This window comes from Daphnia magna, linkage group LG9, assembly GCF_020631705.1.
Source record: "Daphnia magna isolate NIES linkage group LG9, ASM2063170v1.1, whole genome shotgun sequence".
Lineage (NCBI taxonomy): Eukaryota > Metazoa > Arthropoda > Branchiopoda > Diplostraca > Daphniidae > Daphnia > Daphnia magna.
Window position 1 is genome coordinate 9,152,608 of NC_059190.1, and position 22,561 is coordinate 9,175,168.

The 22,561-nt window shown below is 38.4% G+C and overlaps 3 protein-coding genes and 1 pseudogene across 7 annotated transcripts; 2 read left to right on the forward strand and 2 right to left on the reverse strand.

The window, feature by feature from the left end:
- Nucleotides 1–292: 292 nt before the first annotated feature.
- Nucleotides 293–2,075, reverse strand: LOC123475697 (annotated as a pseudogene).
- Nucleotides 1,877–6,870, reverse strand: LOC116930731 (prolyl 4-hydroxylase subunit alpha-1). 4 transcript variants are annotated; one of them, XM_045178924.1, is made up of 13 exons: nt 6,745–6,870; nt 4,786–4,969; nt 4,562–4,713; nt 4,336–4,506; nt 4,082–4,246; nt 3,883–4,024; nt 3,697–3,807; nt 3,444–3,633; nt 3,279–3,380; nt 3,089–3,202; nt 2,955–3,014; nt 2,727–2,892; nt 1,877–2,655 (listed from the first exon to the last, which is right to left on the reverse strand). In XM_045178924.1, the coding sequence occupies exons 2-13, from the start codon at nt 4,959–4,961 to the stop codon at nt 2,579–2,581; spliced, it is 1,626 nt and encodes a 541-aa protein (XP_045034859.1). In that variant the 5' UTR covers nt 4,962–4,969; nt 6,745–6,870; the 3' UTR covers nt 1,877–2,578. The 4 variants fall into 4 exon arrangements, with proteins under 4 accessions (XP_045034859.1, XP_045034858.1, XP_045034856.1 ...); XM_045178923.1 differs by having other exon boundaries at nt 3,089–3,205; XM_045178921.1 differs by having other exon boundaries at nt 3,270–3,380.
- A 2,245-nt stretch (nt 6,871–9,115) lies between these two features.
- Nucleotides 9,116–17,866, forward strand: LOC116930729. 2 transcript variants are annotated; one of them, XM_032938131.2, is made up of 4 exons: nt 9,116–9,620; nt 10,355–11,835; nt 11,920–17,500; nt 17,584–17,866. In XM_032938131.2, exons 2-3 carry the CDS (start codon nt 10,383–10,385, stop codon nt 17,493–17,495), a joined length of 7,029 nt encoding a protein of 2,342 aa, XP_032794022.2. In that variant the 5' UTR covers nt 9,116–9,620; nt 10,355–10,382; the 3' UTR covers nt 17,496–17,500; nt 17,584–17,866. The 2 variants fall into 2 exon arrangements, with proteins under 2 accessions (XP_032794022.2, XP_045035090.1); XM_045179155.1 differs by having other exon boundaries at nt 11,920–17,495.
- Nucleotides 17,867–18,183: 317 nt separating this feature from the next.
- Nucleotides 18,184–19,393, forward strand: LOC116930730. Its single transcript, XM_032938132.2, has 3 exons — nt 18,184–18,318; nt 18,427–18,663; nt 18,722–19,393. Exons 1-3 carry the CDS (start codon nt 18,313–18,315, stop codon nt 19,103–19,105), a joined length of 627 nt encoding a protein of 208 aa, XP_032794023.2. The 5' UTR covers nt 18,184–18,312; the 3' UTR covers nt 19,106–19,393.
- Nucleotides 19,394–22,561: the final 3,168 nt, after the last annotated feature.

Consider the following 22,561-nt stretch of genomic DNA (forward strand, 5'->3'; position numbering starts at 1 on the left):
AATGTTCATATTGTATGAACTGATTTAATGGTTTAAGGTTGATGATAAACCTAAATCCTCCCGATTCTTTCGGAATAACGAATAAGGAGCAGACGAAACCCTCTGAGCCCTTTGCAACCTCAGTGATCGCCCGTTTCCTAATTAAGTTCTCCACCTCCTTGTCGCAAATTTTAACCATTTCTTTTGACATTGCAACAGGGGGAGGGGGATTACAAGCTGGGTTCAAAGCGCCTCAAAATCTAATTTTATGCCCTGCGCAATCCCGTCCAAAACCCAACTATCGTCCGTCACCTCACTCCATTGGCCCGCAAAGGCCAACAATCTGGCCCCCACCTCCTCTTCTGACGGTTGGGTCGGAGAAATAACGGGTTTTGAAAAACGAACGTACCTCTGAACACCTCGCGTCCATGCTTGGGCACCTGCTGGTCGCCCTCGCTCACCTCCGCCTCGGTGCGGCTGCTCCGTCACCCTTCTCGGCCGCAGAACGAATGGATGGCGCGGCAGTGAATGAGATGGGTCCGCGAGCGCCTTTCCTTTCGATCCCAGATTCGTCCTGGGTTTTGCTGTTCTCGCCAGCGTCGCGTCCTGTTATGCTTCTTTAAGCATCAATTCCAGGAACTTTCCGGTGAAAAGGAGCTTGCGAGCTTCCTTTCCCGGTGCGAAAGCCTCAGGTTCGGCTGTGAGAATGTCGAAGGACGGCTCCACTAAGGCAATCACCGTCTTCCGTCTCTGCTTCGTGATATGATGGTAGGCACGCGACTGTCGCAACGCATCTTGCACCAATTCTTGCGCCTTTTTCTCCATTTTTTCCTCGCCGAGAGATAGAATGCGCGTGTAGAGATCAATAAGTGGCGGGCCCACGTCCATGATCTTAAGTTGAGTCGTAATTAATGATTCTTCCGACGCGTTTACGGCCTTCAGCTTCCCTTTCTCTTTCGCTCGCCTATGCATGTAGCCGTCTAGTTTCGGGGGCTTCACCGAAAATTCTTTGTCAAGAAATTCTAGCGGCGTCTTCTTCGAAATGGCTTTAAAATCTTCCGTCGAAACCCCTTTCGTCATCCAACCCGAAAGCGCATCACTCACCTCCTGAGGAACTACTAACGGTGCTGGTTCCGCCTTATCACTTGGCTCTGGGGTCCTCTCCTTCGACGGACCCGGCTCGGGTGACATGGACATGACTGCCGACGCACGCTTTGATTTGACGGCCGGTTGCGGTCCCGGTGGCTCTTCGGACTGATTGCTGCTTGGCCGCCACGGGCGATTATAGAATTTCTGTAGCCTATCCTGATCGTCTAAATCGTCCAGAATCAACTCGTCTAATCCTTCCTCACTTTCCGGCTGCTCTTCGTCACCGTAACTATCCTCGGTCCCTTGTTCCAGAATGCTAGGTCTCTCCGATTTTTCCCTACGGGGAACGCCCTCGCCGTATTGACTTCTGCCTCCCTGTTCGGCTAACGGATCCACCCGACGCTGATCGTAGATTGGCCTACCTCCGTTTCTTGGATTTCTACTAAGTCCTTGTGAATGGAAATCCCGTTGATCAAAAACGTAATCCGGCCCTACTCTACCATAACCCTCGTAGTAAACGTGGCCCGGTACAGCTGGCTATAGCGCTTGATCCCGATAAAAATCACTCGGCGCAGAACGCAAGGGCGACCTTTCTCTCTCTTGGAAACGCGATTCGTAAAAGTCACGTTCCCGTAAACGAGATCGTTCCACCAGGTCCCTCTCCTGCTGCTCTCTCTCAAAGTTAGCGACCCATGGGTCAACTCAACCCAGTCTCTATACCCTCCACTCCTCCAAAACCAGACATCTTTACACTGTAAGAGCTAAAATAAGTCTGAGGATATGGGGGCGTTGTCAGGCCCAGGAAGAGTACGGGTTTCTTTGTTTTTTTCTTTAAAGAGCTAAAATATATGTGTCTACACCCTTACGGTCTAGCGAAATGTCATTTTGCAGCACAATTACTATTTTATCACGATGTGGCATACGGTAAGCAACCCTATTTAACGTGTTAACAATAAAGAATCGGTATTAAGCTACACTCTGACTTACTTGGGCATGGAAATTAACATTCAGTCCCATCGTTTGACTGAATCATAAAACGTCTTCTCTATTCATTTCATCAGAGTGTGAGACAATAGGGCTGCGTAATTGTATGACACATCGTGGTGAAATAGTAATTGACGATAAAAGAAGAGTTAAGTAAATATGGGTTGAGGGGTAGGGTGTAAGAAACAAAAAAAAGAACAAATAAGGTATCTCAACCTCTGCCATAGGCTCATAACATCCGCCAATACACAGTAAAAGAGCAAATTTTTGAGCTACACGTAAAGAAACTTATACAGTTGCGACTGTATATAACAAACAATATCATGATAGGTAGAGTAGCAGTACTTTAGTACAGTTTACCACGATGACGTCAACAAACGAAAAACCCAAAATTACTAGTCTTTTGATAAAACAAAGGACAACGAAGTTGGACGTCCGCCATAGTCCATTCAAAGGCACCTATTATTTTCTGAGAGGACACAAATAAGATAAAGAAATTTCCGATCGTCCAACAATCATAGCTGCATCACATTCCGCTGTCGAACTGCAAACCACAAGGTCGGCGGAATTCTTGATTGCGTTCATGAATCCATTTGTTTGATACTGAAACGAGTTTCACGTATAAGCCAAAACTTAACGCTAAATTTTTGTTTCCTTATTAAAAATCACTTTACCCCATTTAGATCCGATTAGAACAGGACAGGCAGCATGCTGGGTCAAGTCGTCACCATCACCATTCAGGTGAAGATTATACCAGAACGCTGCACTTCCTTTCCGAGGCCAAACAGCTAAATTGATTTTTGGAAAGACTGTTGCCCCACCTGCCTCAACGTCACTCATCTATGGTAATTATAAACGTTTATCAGTCCACCAATCGGAATCTCAGATGCATGTAAACTTACGTAAAACAACCAAGTAGCGATTCGATTACCCCAGCCGAAATCTTTTTGAATTTCCCCTTTCTGTCGACAAGGAATGAAAACCCATCAGTATAAAGCAGTTGGATACGTAAAATTTGAAATTGAATTTGTTGTACTCTTGCGAAATCGTAGTGTGGCTCATAATGCCCTCCAATGCCGTAATTGCAAACTTGGAGATCTTCAGCCGTAACCATGTCAAGTCCAGTAATATCACCAACACGTCGATTCATCTGCTTAAAAACAGAAAAAGTTAAAATGATAAGAAATTTAGTGTGCCAATTATCGGTTTTATCCCACCTTGTATACCTGATCATGTTCATTATTTTGCAAAAAGGCAGCTTTGGCGATCCGGTATTTAGTTGGTTCACTTTCACCTGTCAAACTATTTTGCACGGTGCTTCTTTGCAACTGTGAGTAATGCTTATTTAATAATCAAGAGATCTGTTAAGTTGTTCTAATGATGATCTTTACCCTAGGTTGCGCCAGTTTTTTAACAGTTTCAATTTCCTCGTTGTTGATAACATCGTGAAAAAGAACTAACCATGGTTTCAACGAAGCCTCTTCCATCTTAACGGGTTGAATGAAGAAATACGGCACGTTATTGGTCACGTAACGACATCGGAGACGGGCCACAATTTTGGGATCCATTAGTTTCTCACCTCTATAAAAATCAGGGGTATATTTACTTGAGAAACATCTACCTTAACATCTACGAAAATGTTGCCTGCAAAGCTTTTCGTAGTTCTCCCAATGATCGGTGGGTATTCCTGCGGTTCCTGGGGGTTTCTTTAGTTTTAATGTAGTAGTATCAAAAACTCCCATTTTGTTAACCATGCTAACAAAATTGAAACATTTTAAATTGGAGTAGGCCTAATACTTCAAAACCAGAAGAAATTAGGTAATCACACACTCTTGGTTTTCCTTGCGGAGTTGAATCACTCCTAGTTGATGGAGTATGTCTTCGTAATACTTGACATTGGTAAGCGCACGTTCGTGGTACGGAACAATTCTTAGCAGTTCGTGAGTTAGTTGTAAGGCTTCCTTTACATTACCTACATTATAAAAGCAAATTTAAAGTGTGCAATTTTAATTAACATCTTGCTCTGTACCTTGTTTATAGGTAGAAAATGCCAAGTGCTCAATAATTTCTTCTCGTTTTACTGCTTCGTTGGAATCAACTATGAACTTGTTTAAAGCTTCGCCCATCCATAGAACGGTATGGTAATGATCTCCATTCATGTAGGACTGACGGCCGAGTTCCCAGCAGTCTCCAGCTTGAGAAAAACACAGAGCAATCAGCAATCATCAACAATCAACAGAGACGCTTTGGTGTGAGTGTACAGTATATGCATATATTAATTACCAGTAAGCTGACGGGAATACTTCTTCCCTAAGAGCTTCCCTTCAGCTAAAGAATGAGTATCTAACATATATGTATCTTGCAACCTCATTAATCCCACGGCTGCTCCGTTCAAATCTTCGTCAGAAGGGAAGCGTAACACATTACGATGTTGCGTGATATTTTGAACGATGGCTGTTTTAAAATTGCGTTACAATATGAAATATGAAGAATATTAATAAAAGCGTACCAGAGCCAATATTCTGCACCATAACTCCCTCTACCTGCCTCCAATCAGAGGTGAGGCGTTTGACTAGTAAGTAAGCATTTACTGGATTAGCCAAATATTTGGACACGTCTTTACTTGCTTCTTGATACATGGTTTCATATTTTTCTAGAAATCTATGGCAACCAAAAGCAGCAAAACATGACATTATTTTCATGAACACAAATAGGAAAAAGCTATTTTCTTACCCTCTCAGTTGTTTAAGTCTAATTTCTTCTTCTTGAATGTAATTTTCAAGATGCTTGGTGAGCTCTAATTCTGTAGATACTAGGCTCTCCATGTCTGCCAGGGAGGTAAACACCTCACTAGTAACAACATTTCGATGTAGGATGAGAAGAATGGCGGAGAAACAGGTAATACTCATCACGAAATCTACTTGTATTAACATAAAATACGGTAAGCTGACTTGTAATATAGGTTAAGTATAAGAGACCTGCTGCTTAATTGCAGTAATTTCCAATATTTCAAACATTTTGCGTTTTAAACTTTCGAACTATCGAGTATGTTGGTATTACTATAGGCTACGATGCTCTGTCAGATTGCACCATATGAAGCTACTGGCTTTACAACGAATGTATAGGCAAACGTGGGAAAGGTGTGAATCGGTGTTGCATAGGATCGTTACACTAGCCGTTTCTCATACCCTTTCCTGTTCCCCTTTTGTTTTGTTTTCTTTTTGTCAGAATGAAAGTTAAAGAAATTTCGTTCCTTGCGATTGTTAGACTACGGTAGTAGGTCTAAATTGGACACGCTTAAAGATTCAGGGTTTGTTTAGCGCTCGAGTGGCATTCGAAACCTTTTATCTTCCATTAGAACTTTGATATTGGCCTTCGCGGGTGGACAATAATTGCCAGCAACGAGTACAACAGCCATTGATTGAAGTAAGAAAAAAAAATTTTAAACGTAAACACCCCTCTGTCAATTCTTAGATTTTATCATAGATATCGCTCTCTTCTGGGGGTTGGCAACTCCCAACCAAAGTTTACGGATTGGCCTTACTTTGACTTAAAATTTGCTTAAAATTTTCAAATTTTAGCCTGAAATTCTGCTGAAGATCCAGAATGATCCTCGGTCTAGTGTACGAGTTTTGGAACAGTTGCCAACCCCCCGGCTCTCTTAATAGTATAGTTATTTTAGTTTTTACCTCAAACAATTAGTAATGAGAAGTTTTTTTAATGAGCCTATTTCGAATACTTTTTTGTAAGGGGGGAAAAAAAACAAAATCGTACGTAGGGATCACATATAAATTTTCATTAAAAATTAGAAAATAAGTGGGGATTTTAAATTTTTTTTGTTTTTATTACATGTAATCAAACTGTATGTGTTAATAAACGTGTGTTTCTAATTTAATGTTTTTGTGTAGATTTTTTTTTTTTATTTTAGTTACTGAATTGGTTCGCGTAATTTTTTCGCCGTGTTTAACACGTTTTGTTAAATTGATGCTACATAAAACTAATAACCTAAAATCCCAATAGTTTTTGTGCATATAACCTTTTATTTTGTATTAATTTTCTTTGATATAACACAGTAAAAGTTATAAACATTACAAAAATTTTGGTTTTAAATTCCGAAAATTAGTTCTTTTACAACACACGCTGGGTGACTTTGGGTTTTACTCAAATTTTTGTTAATTTAGTTTGATAAGAGATGTTTTTTATCATTAGGTTTTGGATTTACTTTGAAAATATGCGGTATTAATTTAAGATTACTCCTCGTTTTTTTCGACACTTCAACATTTTGAATTTTTTTAAAACATACAATAGGTTTCATTGTATAGTTGTAGTCGAGTAAAGTTGCAGCCCCCAAAAAAAAACAAAAATTTAAATTAGAAACACACGTTTATTAACACATACAGTTTGATTACATGTAATAAAAACAAAAAAATTTTAAATAATTTTAAATTTAAAAAGTTGTCGAAATAGTGCTTTAATAAATTTTTTTTTTTCCGGCTTTTTGGCTGTGCTCTATAAACAGAAAATTGAGTATTTCTTGCCCATTTTCATCTTTTCGTTGGTATTGAAATCTGGTTTACCGGGCCATAAGCCTACGTCCCTTTAACAGCAACAAAATACTGCGCTTACCTCCCAGTTATTTCTTAACAAATACGTCCGACAATTTAGGTTGTTGTTAAACGATTTTGAACTTACTTTGAAATATTTTATCCGGACGTTGAGAATTGTCCAACTATTCTTATTAACACTAGAACGATGATTGTGACAACAACCACGAGCATATCTTACTGCGGTCGTTGGCCAACCTGGGAATGAAAATAACGTTTGCTCTTTCACTTTCCCACGTGAGATGAGCTGAAGGCGCATATTTACACTTGGACTACGTGTCCTGCCTTCTTTTCCTCCAACGGTGATTTTCCTTTTCTTGCTCGATTACTCGTGCAATTCGTATAGCTCTTTTTTTTTAAATATCTATTCCCCGTTCTCTCGTAACGTGAAAATCTTGCATTTACATTAGCAATTAGTTTTTAGATTAGATAGGCCTATAACCATAACCAGAATGAAAAGAAATAGAAAAAATTCTTGTCGCATCCAACACTGACATGATACCATTTTATTTTGAAACTGCTTCTGCTGTGGTAAGTGGCATTTATCCAGCAAGCTAAAGTTGACTGTTTTTCCAATCATCGAAGCATTTTGTTGAGGTAGAAGACAGTCGAAGTAAGTAGAAATGGTTATCGCAGTCTAATAGAAGGCTTGACGGTCATTACCTGGCTTTCAACAGTTTCAGCTGATTGAAAATTCGCGTTAGATAACCTGCCCTACAGGTGTTTTCTTTATTTCAAAATCATTGGAGTTAAGTGACCAATTGATGTCCACAGATTTCTCTGGGAAAATGTTACCGATTAATTTAATTCAAACTACGAATAATAATAATTTATAAAGTTTTATGTGTAGCTATTCTAGATGGCATCGTCCGATTCAACGTAGACCTGTCCAACGTAAAGGAAATTTGAAATGCAGTGGCAGCAAAGTCTCACAACATTCAGTTCGACACATTAAGACTAAATATCTTTTCACACTTCCACAGTTCAGACCTTAACTAAATTTTGAATCGTTAAAGAGGAGCCCGTTTGAAGGTATAGAAATAATCTTTTTAATTACTGCAAAAAAAAGTTCAAACGTTGTGCATTTTCAATTTTCTTTGAGTTAATTAATCGCAACAACTGGGGCATCAATTTCCTTCTAGCTGTGTGACTTTTGATATAAGTTGTGCCCACAATCTTGAATGTATCACTCGTGAGCATTTCGTCAGGAAAAATAACGCCAGAGGCAAGCCCTAGCGGCCATCTTGGACATTTTGCCCATGAGAAAACTGCATCTACGGTTGTGTACTGTCAGAGTCATAGAACCCTGGTTGGTTCACGACATGGGGGGAATCGTCTGTCGTTGTGCCTAATTTCGGAAATAGCAGTCAGAGCCTCCAGCGGGTGTGTGATAAGTGCACCAATCAGGAAATACGTTTGAAAACTTCAACAGCCAATCACAACAGTGATAAAGGAAACGAACAGAGCAGACGATACCAGAAAAATTGAAGCTCGAATAGAAACACTGAAATGGCCGTTGAATAATTCAGTTTCTCTCGATAGATGACTCTGATTCTAGTTTCCACCACTTTGCTCCGCCCCAAAACTGTCGAAATTTTAGACATTCAGACCAACGAAACGCGGTATAGGGATTCCTCTCAGCCTGAACCAACCAGGGTTCTATGACTCTGGTACTGTACACTAATGGACTATATAATAGCACATAGAGCCCATCGTGAAACCCTGCACGATGGGAATACATCTGAAAAATAGGGAAAAGAGGGGGTAAATGTATAATTTTATTACCATACCAAAGAATTTGAATAAAATTTTGAAATAATTCACGGGATACACGAAGGGGATCTAGAAAATTAAGGTGTACGGTTGTTGACGTAAAGTTAAATACAATTCCCGCCAATACGTGTGTGTGAAGCACGTATTCAGTACTAACATTAGAAAAAGTAGAAAAATTTCAGAAAGTATACTCCCGCGCCCCTAGCGGTAAGACCAAGCATCGCCTACTGAATTTCTCTCAGCCTTATGGCGATGATAGCGGTCTTTACTTCGTAGTCTGTGATAATAGCTAAGGGAGACCATGTTTTTTTTTGTAAGGGATGGGGTAGAAATTAGCCGTTTGCAAAAATTGCAGCGGCAACAAACCAAAAAGAAAAAATTTGCGCCACATAGAGGGGACCGATATTTATTGAGGCGGCTGTCATATTTGAGCCTCGTTTGAAGTTATCTGATTATTATTTGTTTTTTAAAATCGTTGTTGCTGTAAGATTTGCCTACGCCATTTATTTATCAGCTTCGCAAATATAACAGAGTATGACACGACTAGGTGACAGCTTTGATCTTGCAACCCAACACTTCACTTCTCCGTTTAACCGACGACCTTGTCCTTGATGGTTGCTATGCAAGTGATGGTAGGATGTGCCTGACTGATTTTCGTGAAATACTACGCGTACACGTCCGATCTCCAGTGCTACAGTCCACGAAAGCGTTCCGTCAAGCCTAAAGGGTGCGGCTTCGATTCGTAACCTCTAAACGTCCACGTCCACATCCAATCGAGTAATTTGAACCCGCATCAGGCCAACTAACTTCAGTTGCACGAGAAGACTGATTATTAGTCAGAGCGATAGATGGGAAAAATCGGTTTGCCCGAAAGAACTCGTAAGTTGTATTTCAAGTCAGCTGCGTTTAAGATTAAAAGTCATAACAACTTTTCCTAGTGTTAAAGCCTTCGATTTCAACGTGACAAAACCCTTTAACCGAGGAAGCCGTTTGTTTTTAGTTCAGTCTTCAGTGTTACTTCAGCAAAATAGCAGAGACCAGTTGAGCCATTAAAATAAGGCCTTGACATGCCAAAGTGAAACGACAGAAAGCTTTTTGAACAGAACAAGTTTGTGCGTTAACTAGTTAAACCCCAGCAACCAGTGGAGTTTCCAGCAATCCTCCACGCAAATAATACTATCTCGATAACTAGTAAGTGAAATTTTGGTTCAACTTTATTTTTCTGAGGCGTGTTGTATATTATACCAGACCTCATAATTGTTTGGACAACAGATAATGAAGTCTAAGCGCCGTGACACTTTTCTGTAATTTGAAGAGTAGAAAGTGGAAAATTCCAGTAGGTTTATGGTATTCTTTTTCCCTGGGATGATACTGTCGTCTCGCTGTCGCCCCGCTATTGATCATGTCCACTATTCCTATTTTCTTTTAACGTGTGAAGGTCTTGTAACAAAAAAAGAAAAAAAGAAAAAAATAATAATAATATGTGGCAATACAATTCCCTTGCCGTCACTTTGTGACGGACGATGGAACTGGCCTAACAAAAATAATTTGTTTTAAATAGTTTCGTTGTTTTAAAGAGTGTATCGAAAAGGGAACGAGAAAAGCGATTAAGAATTTAGGGAACTTATTTTAGCATAAAAATGTAAAACACGTTTATTTGCGATGAGCGGTCTATTGAAAGGCTATGGGAAGAGATGCTGCAGTATAGTGATCAATGTGTGTGGTTCCAATAGGTTATCTTTCTTCCAATTTATGTTTCCATCTAAAGATCTCCCTTACGTCATATCCTGTCGACAAAGAGTGACTGATAAATAATAAACGTAAATAAAATTCTAGGCCATCAGCAATAAAACAATATTATTGCTCTTCCGTTAACGTCGATTGTAACATTTTTTTTTCTTTTTTTTTTTTTTTTTTTTTTTTAGACTTCATAATTTTGAATGGTATATCATAATGGCTGGGAGAGATCGGCAATACGAAACACCAGAAGATGTTTTCCAGGAGATCCTGTGCTGGATTCAGAATGAAAATACTGAACCGAAACTGGTGGAAAATGCAATCAGTCACATCGATTCAGAGGTGCGATGCGCACTTAAATCATTGGAGGAGACTTGCGTAGAACTGCAATACGTCAATGCCCTCTTGACAATGTGGGCGAGGAACAGTTTAGAAAAGGCGTTTATCCACTTGGAGAATGAAACGTCCGACATCAGCACCGACATGTCAACTGTCTTGGACGAACTGCATTCCGTCGATTCGTTCGAAGATATTAATACCAAACTAATTGCAGAGAATTCACAGCTTTGGACTTGGTTTGGTAAAAGCTGTCGATATTTCAAATTGATTCTCCAACAGGAAGAGCTGTTCAGAAACACCCCCCGTTTCGCCCTTCTACTGAACCGAAATTTCAACAAACTGAAGAGTTATTTTATCAATAAGATTTTTTTCCGCTACAGAAATGACATCCTCAACGACGTTGATGGTGAAGCACTTCAAAAATTCCTTTCGGTTCTGACTGAGTTTTTGACAAAAGCCAATGAAGACAAGGAATTACAAAACATTCTGGAGGCTCACATACTAGAAAGCAATATAAATACGAATAGCCGGGAGACAGATTGGCAAGGATGGATTAACATCCTGGTTGAAAAAATCTTGAAAACACTCCCGCCGGCAAAGAGTGATAACGAGACGAGTGCAGTCCCTGAATGGATACAGCGTTTCAAGCTGACTGTGTCGCTAATAAACAAGTGGACACCAAAACTGAATTTGCTTATCGGAGAGACATACAAGAAGCTCTTGCTGCCTGAAACCACAATCGAAGTGAGAGAAGAGTACGGAAGGAAAATTATTTTCATCAATGGCGCTGCCATTTTTGTTAGCAAAATTACGAAGAAAATGAAGGAATTGAAAGACAACAATTTAGACGTGCAAGAAATACAGATCGTTGGACAGTCGTCCATTCACATCGATTGTGATTTGGAAAATGAAACCTGGCACGGAACCAATGTGGGTATCGTTACCCACAAACTTATCGTTTGCGCCAGTGAGAACGTCAAGAAAATAGTATGGGACGTATCGGGAAGACATGCCAGTGATGCCACACATGCAAACGCGGGCGAAAGTGGAGGTAATGTTTTTATTAAATGCAATCAAATTATCGGAGCTGAGCAATGGGCGATCGTATCCGATGGAGGGGATGGAAGTTCTGCTGTTAAATGGTCCGTGGAAGAATTTCAGAAAGTTTTCATTCACAAATGTTCACTTGACGAGGATGAGAACACAGAAAAAGAAGATGAGCAAGAAGCCAGCCATCCGGCAAGATCAAATGTTTTGGTCAAAAACGGCGTAATCAAATTTTCGTATGAAAGTCGGAAGAAAAATCGACACACACTCATTCTCTGTAAAGGTACACATTCTAATCTAGGAAAAATATTTCACGATCAGTTTGTATTCTATATTTGATCACGCACGTGTCATTTTTTATTCTTAGGAAACAGATGTGGACAAGGTGGCTATGGCGGAAACATATTATTGGAATTGTCGAATAACGAGCATGGCGTCCCTCCTGCTGGTATGGAAGTGTATCAAGCAATGGGCACAGGAGGGGTTGTCTACAAAGCATCGGTTTCAGACGGAAAAACGGGTCGAACATATGGCGATGTTGGTTACATCCACAATGGAGACAAGACCCAAGAAGGAATTTTTTTTGGTTTTGAAAGGGATCAAATACTAGGAATTCAATACTGGACGAAAAAAACGTTACAAAGAGATAAAGTTGTTTCTTACGTTAAGATTAGGCCTAGTGATGGCGTAGAAAAGGATGATTTGTTTGGAAATCTATGTTATGCAACAATAATCTTATCTTTGGAGCAAAATGATAGCTTACAATTATTTTCCGCCTCGAAGAAAAATGGCGTTATTCGCCAAAGCCTTATTCGTCATTTCTCAAAGATAAGTGAGCGAAAGCAAATAACAGATTCCCTGCAGAAGACGTTTTCGTCTGATACGTGTGAACAAAATCAATCACAAAATGTCGATCAATTGATGAAAGAAATCCAAAATGATAAGTTCCAATTTGGTGATCTACTGCACCAGCAGCTGAATCAAGAAAGGATAAGCTGCATCAAACCAGCGCCTAGTGTCAAAAGCAGTGCAGCGTGTGATCCTAGCGCATCTCAAGGAAATTCTATGAGCGATAGAAAACTTACCAGTTTTAATATACGGAATAGAAAAATGCTTGCAAGCTTCCTCTACGAGAATTCAAAAAAATTTATTTCGCCCACCTGGAAGCAGATGTCAAACGAAATGAAATCAAAATCAAAATCAAAAATCGAAAATTTCAATGAACGAATCATATTCATCTTGAGCTACCTTAATGATCAAAGAAATCTAGGGGAGAAAGAAGATATCACAAGAAAATGGAAAAAAAAAATTAAAATTAACGGAAACGAAGAAAGTGGTCTCAAATCGTTAGCCATATTTTTGTACGACTTTGAGTGCGCCGTACAGCAACTTCGTAAACCAAAAGACGACAACTTCCGGCTTCGTGATACCCAGATTCTGGCAATAGTTACGTTGCTACCTAACCTTAAGCTAACGAAATCTGATCGAAGATTAGCCCAGGTATTTACTGGCGAGGGTAAGTCGCTGATTGTGGCCGCAGTGGCGATTGCTCTTGTTTACAATTGGTTCGACCCTAACAAAGCGCGAAAACACTTAAGCGAGGAACAATTGTTCGACGCTCAGAAATCACCGCAACGAATTGATGTGATTACCAGTAACAATTTATTAGCAATTCGTGATTCCAACCTTTCAGTCGCAGAAGGAGGATTGAGAGATCTCTACGACTATTTCGGTGTGTCGGTGGCAAACAACTGTAACCAATCGGAAGACGGTCGCACAGCAGCTTATGCGGCGAAAGTAGTTTACGGACAACTGGCCAATTTCCAGCGTGATTATTTATTGGCCAAGTTCTACGACCGTAATATTTTTAACAATCTACAATCATCGTATGCCATTGTTGACGAGGTAGATTGCATGTTGCTGGACCAAGGCAGCAACACTCTCTACTTATCACACGACATCCCCGGCATGGAAACTTTGGAGTCTTTATACGTTTTCATTTGGGAAAAGCTACGCAACTCTACTGTTGACAAGAGCAGTTCAAAAGAACAAGTGAAGGATTCAATCAAATCTGATGTGTTGTTCGACTTGTTCGGTGTCACAACTAAAGACGAGCTGAAGTTGGTTCACGCGCTATGGGACGATTCGGAAAAAGACGCGCTATGGAAATATCTAATTGAGATAAAAGTCATTGACTCAAAGGGATATCTATTAATCGCTGATGCAAACGAAATTACAGAATCAAAGATCAACCTTAACCCAGAACTAATACTACAAGGGAAGAATCTGAAGGCGAAATTGGTTTTCTATTTCCGCAAAGTGGCCAATCGCCAGCGTCGAATCCGAATACCTTCTCATCTACTCGCATTTGTTGATCGAAATCTTGACACTTGGCTGAACAGTGCTTTTCTGGCCCTGGATCTAAGACGCGACGAGGACTACGTCATTGACCAAGATCGAACAGACACTAGTCCGGATCTCAATCCGCAAGTGATTATTGTCGATCCCGACACTGGAACGGATCAAACTTTGTCGCAATGGGATGGAGCCTTGCACCAATTCCTTCAGCTCAAGGAAGGATGTAAGTTAACGCTGCAAAGTCTCAAATCAGTTTTTATCTCCAATGCCACGTACATCTCAAAATACTGGGGATTGCTGGGTGTGTCAGGGACGCTGGGATCTGAACAAGAACAAATATTTTTACAGAACGCATATGAGTGTGATTTGTACCCCATTCCTAGGGCTTTCGACACATGTTTTGAAAAAAAAAAAACCCAAGTCCTGTCAACAGAAGAAGAATGGCTAAATGCCATTATAAGGGAAACCAAGACCACTATCGAAACAATACCAAAACGATCGATTATCATCTTTTGCAAGTCCATCAAAGTTGTCAACTTCATCCATCAACGCTTAAAGAGTTCCAATCCTGAGCTAAGTGTAAACCATCGTCTCCATCGCTACACACGCGATTACGAGAAATTTGCGTATGAAAGTATCGAGCTGGATATTGGGCATGTTATCGTCGCTACCAACTTGGCCGGCCGAGGAACGGATTTGAAAATTAGCAAACAACTGTGTGACAATGGAGGATTGCATGTGTGCCTTACTTTTTTCCCCGATAATGAACGGATTGAGGAACAAATAATGGGCCGGGCAGCTCGCAATGGGGCACCCGGAAGTGGAATTCTCATTATTTGCAAATCAATTTCCCGCGATCGGAATACGCCTGATGAAAACGACACCCAGGATTTGGCCACAATTTCCGCCATGGAGGAAGCACGCAATTTTCAAGAAAAACAACGCATCGCCCGGTTGGAAGAATATTCTAAAGGCAGGAGAGATCAAGTGAAATTATTTGATGATTTCTCAGAATATTATACTACTCTAAGAAAACAATTATGTGAGAAAAAATACAGGGATTGGGAAGTAAGTGCCATCTGTGGAAGTGTATTGGATCAATGGGCTTTGTGGCTGGACGAAATGGATGCATCCATTTCGAATGGAAATCTTTTGCATCCATTTCGAATGGAAATGGATGCATCCATTTCGGGGAATCATGATTCCCCATTCGACGTGAAAAAGTACTCGTACTCAACGAAATTAATTCCAAAATTTAAAATTCCCGAGCACAATTTTCCCGAAAGTAGTCAAAGTCAACTTGACTGGATGACACCGGCTCGTTTAGTTGTCGTTGCTAAACATTTGGCGGCCACGGGTAACAAGAAATCGAATAAGTTTAAGGCGGCAACCAGCCTTTTAGAACAACTCATCAAATCAAAAGACAACCAATTTTATCCCGCTGCTTACTACTACCGCGCATTCATTTTGCTGAAGGAAGATTTCGAAACAAACCAAAATGAATTTATTAAAACATTGCGTACGTGCGAAAATGTATTAAATGAGCAAATCAATATGCAAATATCAAATTTTTCAATCATCCGGGAGACGGATAGGAAAACAGATCATGCTGATTCCTTTTGTGCTGTTGATGGCTATACGCAGCAAAAAGATAACATTCTTAATCTGTTTCAATATTTCCTTGGCTCAGTTCGGTCCTTGCTGGGGACCGATTGCTCCATAGAAGATTTTGAAGCAGCAGGGTGTCTTCCCAAAGAAGTTAAAGGATTTTTTGCAAAAAATCTAGATAACTTTGAAAAATGGATTGAACGGGAAAATCATGAAAACTCCAAAGTTTTCCAGAAAAAAGACGAAAAAAAAAAGGACTCGAAGAATTTTACGATTCCGAACGAAAAGGTGGTGGAATATTTTGATCTATTAATGGAGGGCGAGTCCAAATGCATTGGCCACCAGCTGAATAGCGCCAGCACCATACCGAGCTGGAACTCTTCCGTCGAGCAAATTGCAGAATCCAATTGGAAAACGGCCATTTTTCAGATAGCAAACGCTTACGGTTTCTGCGCATCGACCTTAGAAAAAGCTCTCAAACAGGCGGTGAAAGAGGAACTAAGCACAGAGGACATTGAAAAAGAATTTGAAAACGAGTTGAAAAAGAAATTTCAAGAAGACAATTTAATTCCATGCACGAGGGAATCGTTCTGGGCGAAATTGATCGAAACCGGGGCATTGTTTGATAACGAAAATTTCGTCGTCATGGATGACTGCAACGTCGACAGTTTCAATTTAGATCGCGACGAGGCCAAAGAATTAGACTTTGGCGACAACTACGTCCTGTATGATCCCATTGATAACAGCAAAAACGGAGAAGAAAAGAAAATCATTTTCTCGCAAGAGTACGTCAAAGACAAACTTTATGGCAATCGAGAGTACAACCGTAGCGGAGATCAATTTCAGTTCAACAAGATCGCCAAAATTGATATCGCCAAACTCAAATCAGTTGACTTGAAGCTGTTTGGCCAGTTAAAAGACGACGATTTGCGTAAGGCCGATATCAGCAAGGTGGAACGTAAAGAAATTATGGACGAACTAAAAAACCAAAAAATCATAGACGACGCAGGCAATCTCTCGTCCGATTACGATGGTCAAAGTTTCAAATATCCAAACTGTCCTGCGTATGAAGATACTGTGATGCGTTTAGTGGGGACCAAGTTACGTGCCGAAATAGTTAGACGACATTGGCTGAAGAGTAAATACAATACGAATCGTCTCGAAGCAATCAACTTGTTGCCTTTGACACCTTATAGAGATATGCTGGATGACTTGATTGCTGCCTATGTCATTTCTGGTGTCCGACTAAAGAAAATGGATGAACATATCCTCGAAAGAAAAGTGAATGAAATCACCAACGAAGGCCATGAACATAAATGTATTTTAGATTTTTTGAAAAGCCGACAAGCAATTTACGAAGCCACGTCGTTGAAAAAACAAGAAACTGCGCTTGACTTCATTGACAGTGATATCCGCAAGGTAAAAGCCAATACCGTCGAACGCGAATTATGTCTTTTTCGTTTGATGGGATTTGATCATGTCATGTACATGAAGGATCGCCAAATGTCTAGGAAACAGATGGTCTTGACATCCCTATTTGTACCGTTCATTATTATCGGTGGAGCTGTTTCGATTAGTGCTGGGGCTGTCTTTACCATCAGTAAAATTTGGCCATTCCGTGTCGCAAAAGATTTGCTTTTCATGGGGGGTCTGTCTGACATCGTCTACGTATTGACGTCCACGTTATCCAATCACCAAATCAGCCTCTCTGGTTATGTCCATCAGAGAATTAGAAGTGCAGCAGGAAAAATGAATTTAGTGGATGAAGGAAAGACTCTCTGGAAGCTATTAGAATCCAGCAAATCTGGTAGTCAAAGCTACAGACCTGCTGTCCGACTCCACATGGACGCTTTTCACCAAAGGCGATTACGAGACAGAAATGGCGAAATGGCCCAGCACAAGATTGTCAGTGCATTACTTGGACTCGAGATTATATCAACAAAAACTATGGAAGAAGTTGAAAATTCAGTCCATTAGGCAAGGTCGATTTTACAAATTATTTTACTGAAAAATTTGGCTGCAGTTTAGACGGTTAATATTTAAATGAATAAATTATATTTTACAGATTGCAACTTCGTCTGGGAAGCACAATTTATCACCGGATTAAACCACGTCTTTGCCAGCAGACGGAGCTGTGATAATCGTCGGAATGAGCTGCATTACACATGTCTTCTTTTGGTGAAATATTGTAGTCTAATGTCGTTTAATTTTGTTTAGACCATCAACGAGATCTGACGTTATTCATCAAATGTAGCGTTTTGTGAATGGTCTATTTTACGACCAATTGGCTTCCGATAATACTATGATAATGTCTCTCTGGAAATGACAAAATAAATGAATTAAACTAATAAGGTGCAGTTTTTTGAAATTTTTATTTATTTATTTTTATAGGGCTTCCTTATGTGGCTTCTTGCTGTTGCGTCAAAAAGTCAATAAGCGCTGGTTCAGACCATTAGCTTTACGAAACATGTTTTGGTTGCAGATCTTTGTTAAACTAATTGTAGCCAAAATTAGATATACTTGAAATGCATCGAAACTGTAGCTAAACCAATATGTGTATGCCATATGACCTTATTGCATGCTGTAAGAGTGCTGTTGCCAATCGAAAGTGTTTGGGCAATGTCAGTATCTTGCAAGAGACGATTGGGTATCCGTAACGATTGCGTGATGTGAACTAATATATGATGTCGTGAAGCTGATGTCGATGGTATAAAAGCAAACACACTTTCTACGAGACTTAAGATCGTCGTCGACTTTTGCAGCAAAAAGCAGGTCTCTTTTCCTACTTATCAACATGCAGGTAAAGCATACGTAAAAAATAAAAAACAATAGTGTCCTTCTTTTGCGACATCGTAACCTCTAATTCCAATTATTGTCATTTTTGTTATTTTCTCTTTTCTTAAAATAGAAAAATTTCATCACTTTGATGTTGCTGGTGGCAGCCGTTACTTCAGCCACTTTGGATCCGACCAACGTCGACGCCTTTGCCGACTGGATGCCACTAGAATCTCCTAGCAATTACCGTATCGATTCTCGTATGCGCAGGCAAGTTCCTTCTACCGATGCCAAAGAGGAAGCATCAGCTTCAAGCGATGTGCCTATTATTGACGGATCCACTCTTCTAAAGGAATTGGCATCTGTTCAGGTATCCGTCAGTTCATTTTCTGCAGCGGCAATTCGATAAAATCTGTTTATTTATTAAGAGTCCTACCACTTGCATCAGACAGGCAAGTTCAGCCATTAGCTTGCCCATAGACACTTCGGCCATTTCTATTTCTCTCAACAGCTGCATTTTCATTGGTTTGAAGCTTTCCATCGTCATCAACATTCTGGATCCCGTCGCCTGCAGCAAAATCTGCGCCAGTAACTCCGATTGCACCCATTTCACTCACGAACCTCTCCAGAACGGAGGCACCTGCACGCTGCACAAAGCTCCTGGTTTGGGTAACGAGTGGTCGTCCCCCGCACCCCGAAGCTCAGGCGCCACCTGCGGTTACGTCCCCAAGGACAAGTGCGTTTCTAGCGATGGATCGCTTCTGAACTTGTGCCTTTATCTTGCTTTGAAGATTAGACTTGGTTTACTTTAAACTGCAAAAATGAAAACGATAGCCTAATAAGCCTATCAGCTTACGTGTTATGTTGAAAGGCTAGCCTATATGATTTTCACTTGGGATTTCTTTGGATTATTTCGTTTTGGTTTTCTTTCGGGCATTATGGAATACACCTACTTTAGCGGCAGTATAAAACTTTCGCACGTTTGATTCAAAACAGTGTTTTTACATGTCATGATTTCCATATTAGACCTATAGTCATTTTGGCCTATTACGACGGGTATCTTCGAAAAAAGAATAGGCCTACGTTCCTTGGCTATTTGCATTTCCCCTCGAGTTTCCCTTAGAAAACAACCATGTTTGACGATGAAACTCAATAAAGATTTAGTCTTTCGCATATCATAAAGCAATGACATCCATCACGTCAAAAAAACGAACGTAAATTTATTTTGTTTTTCTGTGTTGCAAGTGCCAACAATTGCCGCTTCAAATTATTATCAAATAAACTGTTATCTAAAGCTGGTGATTTTAGTAAGATAGCGTTGTCCTCAAATTTTGACGGATATTGCCGCATATTTTAAGAATGTTGCAATCCAAGTCATTTTACGAAATGCTTTCGATATAGACATTAGTGAGGCGACCGTGACCATCGTTTGTCCTTGAAGCAGGGACGAAGATTAATAGTTCGTTTCCGAGTCACCGACTCTATTTCTCGAGGTCACCCCTTGAGAAAAAGCGGAAAAGGGGGTCGAAATTTAGGGAAATCAGGAAAATTTTAGGAAATTACGGAAATAAAAAAAAAAGTATCCTATAAACGGCCGATAAAGGGTTTTGGATGATTATTTAGTTAGTTTAACAAATCCAGGTCTATTACAGGCGAATTACTGGTGAACTGTTTGTAATTTCGTATATTCTATTACAAAACACCATTATTTGGAAACATTCTTTTATTATATAAAACCTAACTATATGGCAACTCTGTAGTCGCTAGATAAGAAATATAGTAGCCTAATCGGGGTTGTAATCGGGGCAATCGGGTCGAAATACTCGATCGATTAGGTTTTACCAAAAATCTATTAATTGCAACTATCGGGTTATTGCGCGTACCCGATTTTGGCCCAAAAGCCCCGCCCTGATGCCCCGAAATGTGAACCCCGATTGACAAAAAAGCACCCTGATATGTTCGGTGTTGATCCCTATAGTTGTTATATCTTAGTTGTTTAATGATAGTGATCCTATGAGACGAAAGATTTAGTCCAGTCTTCCACAAAAGACAGAAAACGTCCAATTCTAGATTTTTCATAGCGCCATTTTCAAGTATTTACGTCGTCTGCTGTATTTGTTATCTAGTGACTACAGAATTGCAATATAGCTACAAAACTAAAGAAAGCACCAAAATAATGGAATGGCGTTTTGTAAAAAATTATACGGAATTACCAACAGTTCACGAGTAATTCACCTGTAATAAACGAATTTGTTAAAATAAACTAAATAATCATTCAAAATACTTTATCGGGCGTTTTAATGACACTTAATTTTATTTCCGTAATTTCCTTAAATTTCCGAGATTTCCATAAATTTCCTAAATTTCTACCCCTTTTCCCGTTTTTTCTCAAGGGGTGAACCTCGAGAAATAGAGTCAGCGACCCCTCGGTTACATTGATCCAACTAAAACATAAACTAACTTTAGTTGTTAGTGCCAAATTTTTTCTAACTTTTCATTCAATTCCAAAATAAACATATCAAAATAAAATATTACGAATATGTAGAAGCATAGCCGAGTGGTTAAAGCGACTGGCTAGCGATGTTGTTAACCAGTCCTAAGTTCAACCACAACCAAAGAGGGGGGGGGGGGGGTGGTGAATACTTTTTTTATATTTTTTTTCTTTTTTTTTTTTTTTTTTTTTTTTAAAAACAAAAAATAAAAAAAAAAAAAAAAAAAAAAAAAACCCTTTTTTTTTTTTTTTTTTTTAAATAAAAAAAAAAAAAAAAAAAAAAAAAAAAAAAAAAAAAAAAAAAAAAAAAACCCCAAACACAAAAAAAAAGGGAAGTAGGGAGGAAAAATAAAAAAAAAAAAAAAAAAAAAAATAAAAAAAAAAAAAAAAAAAAAAAAAAAAAAAAAAAAAAAAAAAAAAAAAAAAAAAAAAAAAAAAAAAAATAAAAAAAAAAAAAAAAAAAAAAAAAAAAAAAAAAAAAAAAAAAAAAAAAAAAAAAAAAAAAAAAAAAAAAAAAAAAAAAAAAAAAAAAAAAAAAAAAAAAAAAAAAAAAAAAAAAAAAAAAAAAAAAAAAAAAAAAAAAAAAAAAATAAAAATAAAAATCCAAAACAAACACCCCAAAAAAAAAAAAAAAAAAAAAAAAAAAAAAAAAAAAAAAAAAAAACAAAAAAAAAAAAAAAAAAAAAAAAAAAAAAAAAAAAAAAAAAAAAAACCCCCCCAAAACCCCCCCCAAAAAAAAAAAAAACCCCAAACCCAAAAAAAAAAAAAAAAAAATTTTTTTTTATTTTTTAAAAAAAAAAAAAAAAAAAAAAAAAAAAAAAAAAAAAAAAAAAAAAAAAAAAAAAAAAAAAAAAAAAAAAAAAAAAAAAAAAAAAAAAAAAAAAAAAAAAAAAAAAAAAAAAAAAAAAAAAAAAAAAAAAAAATTATTAAAAAAAAAAAAAATTTTTTTTTTTTTTTTTTTAAAAAAAAAAAAAAAAAAAAAAAAAAAAAAAAAAAAAAAAAAAAAAAAAAAAAAATATTTAAAAATAAAAAAAAAAAAAAAAAAAAATTTAAAAAAAAAAAAAAAAAAAAAAAAAAAAATAAATTATATTTTCTTTTTTCGAGTATGTTAGTCATCTACTTAAATACGAAGCTAGAAATAACAGATAAGTAGGAGCAAAATTTAAGTACGATAATTAAATAAGTAGAATTGGCCTTTTATTAAGTATGAAAAATAATTACTCTACCACCGCTGTGTAATCTATGGTTTCATTGTATTACGTAACCACATATGTTCCGTAATTAAACAGTCGAATTAGCCTAGTTGCCAGGGCCTTGCTGTATATGAGCGTGCAATCTGATAAATTGCGCATCGAATCACTAGGGGAAAAAAAGAAAAGAAATAGAAATATGCGAGTAAATTGAGTAGGAATAATAAGGTTATATCGATCTTTGTAAACCTGATTTAAACGCTACGGCGTTTTCAGCAAAACAGCACTGAAGACATATTGTGAACGTTGAATCGTAATGGAGGACTCGTTATGTATCGTAGATAAAAGAAACGATCAAGAAACGCTGAATATGTGATCCCATTCTCTGTGTGAAAGTCCTCTATGCTAATGCTTATACCAACATAGTTATAAAAAGAGAGATAAAGGAAAAATCGCGGCACTGTTGTCGGCTGTCGTAATTGAAATGTTATCCTGTCAGAATTAGGTTAGGTGGACCGCGGGTGTAAGATCCTTTACATGGCCTACAAAAAAAAAAAAGGCGTGAACTGTGATTAGTGTGAGGATAA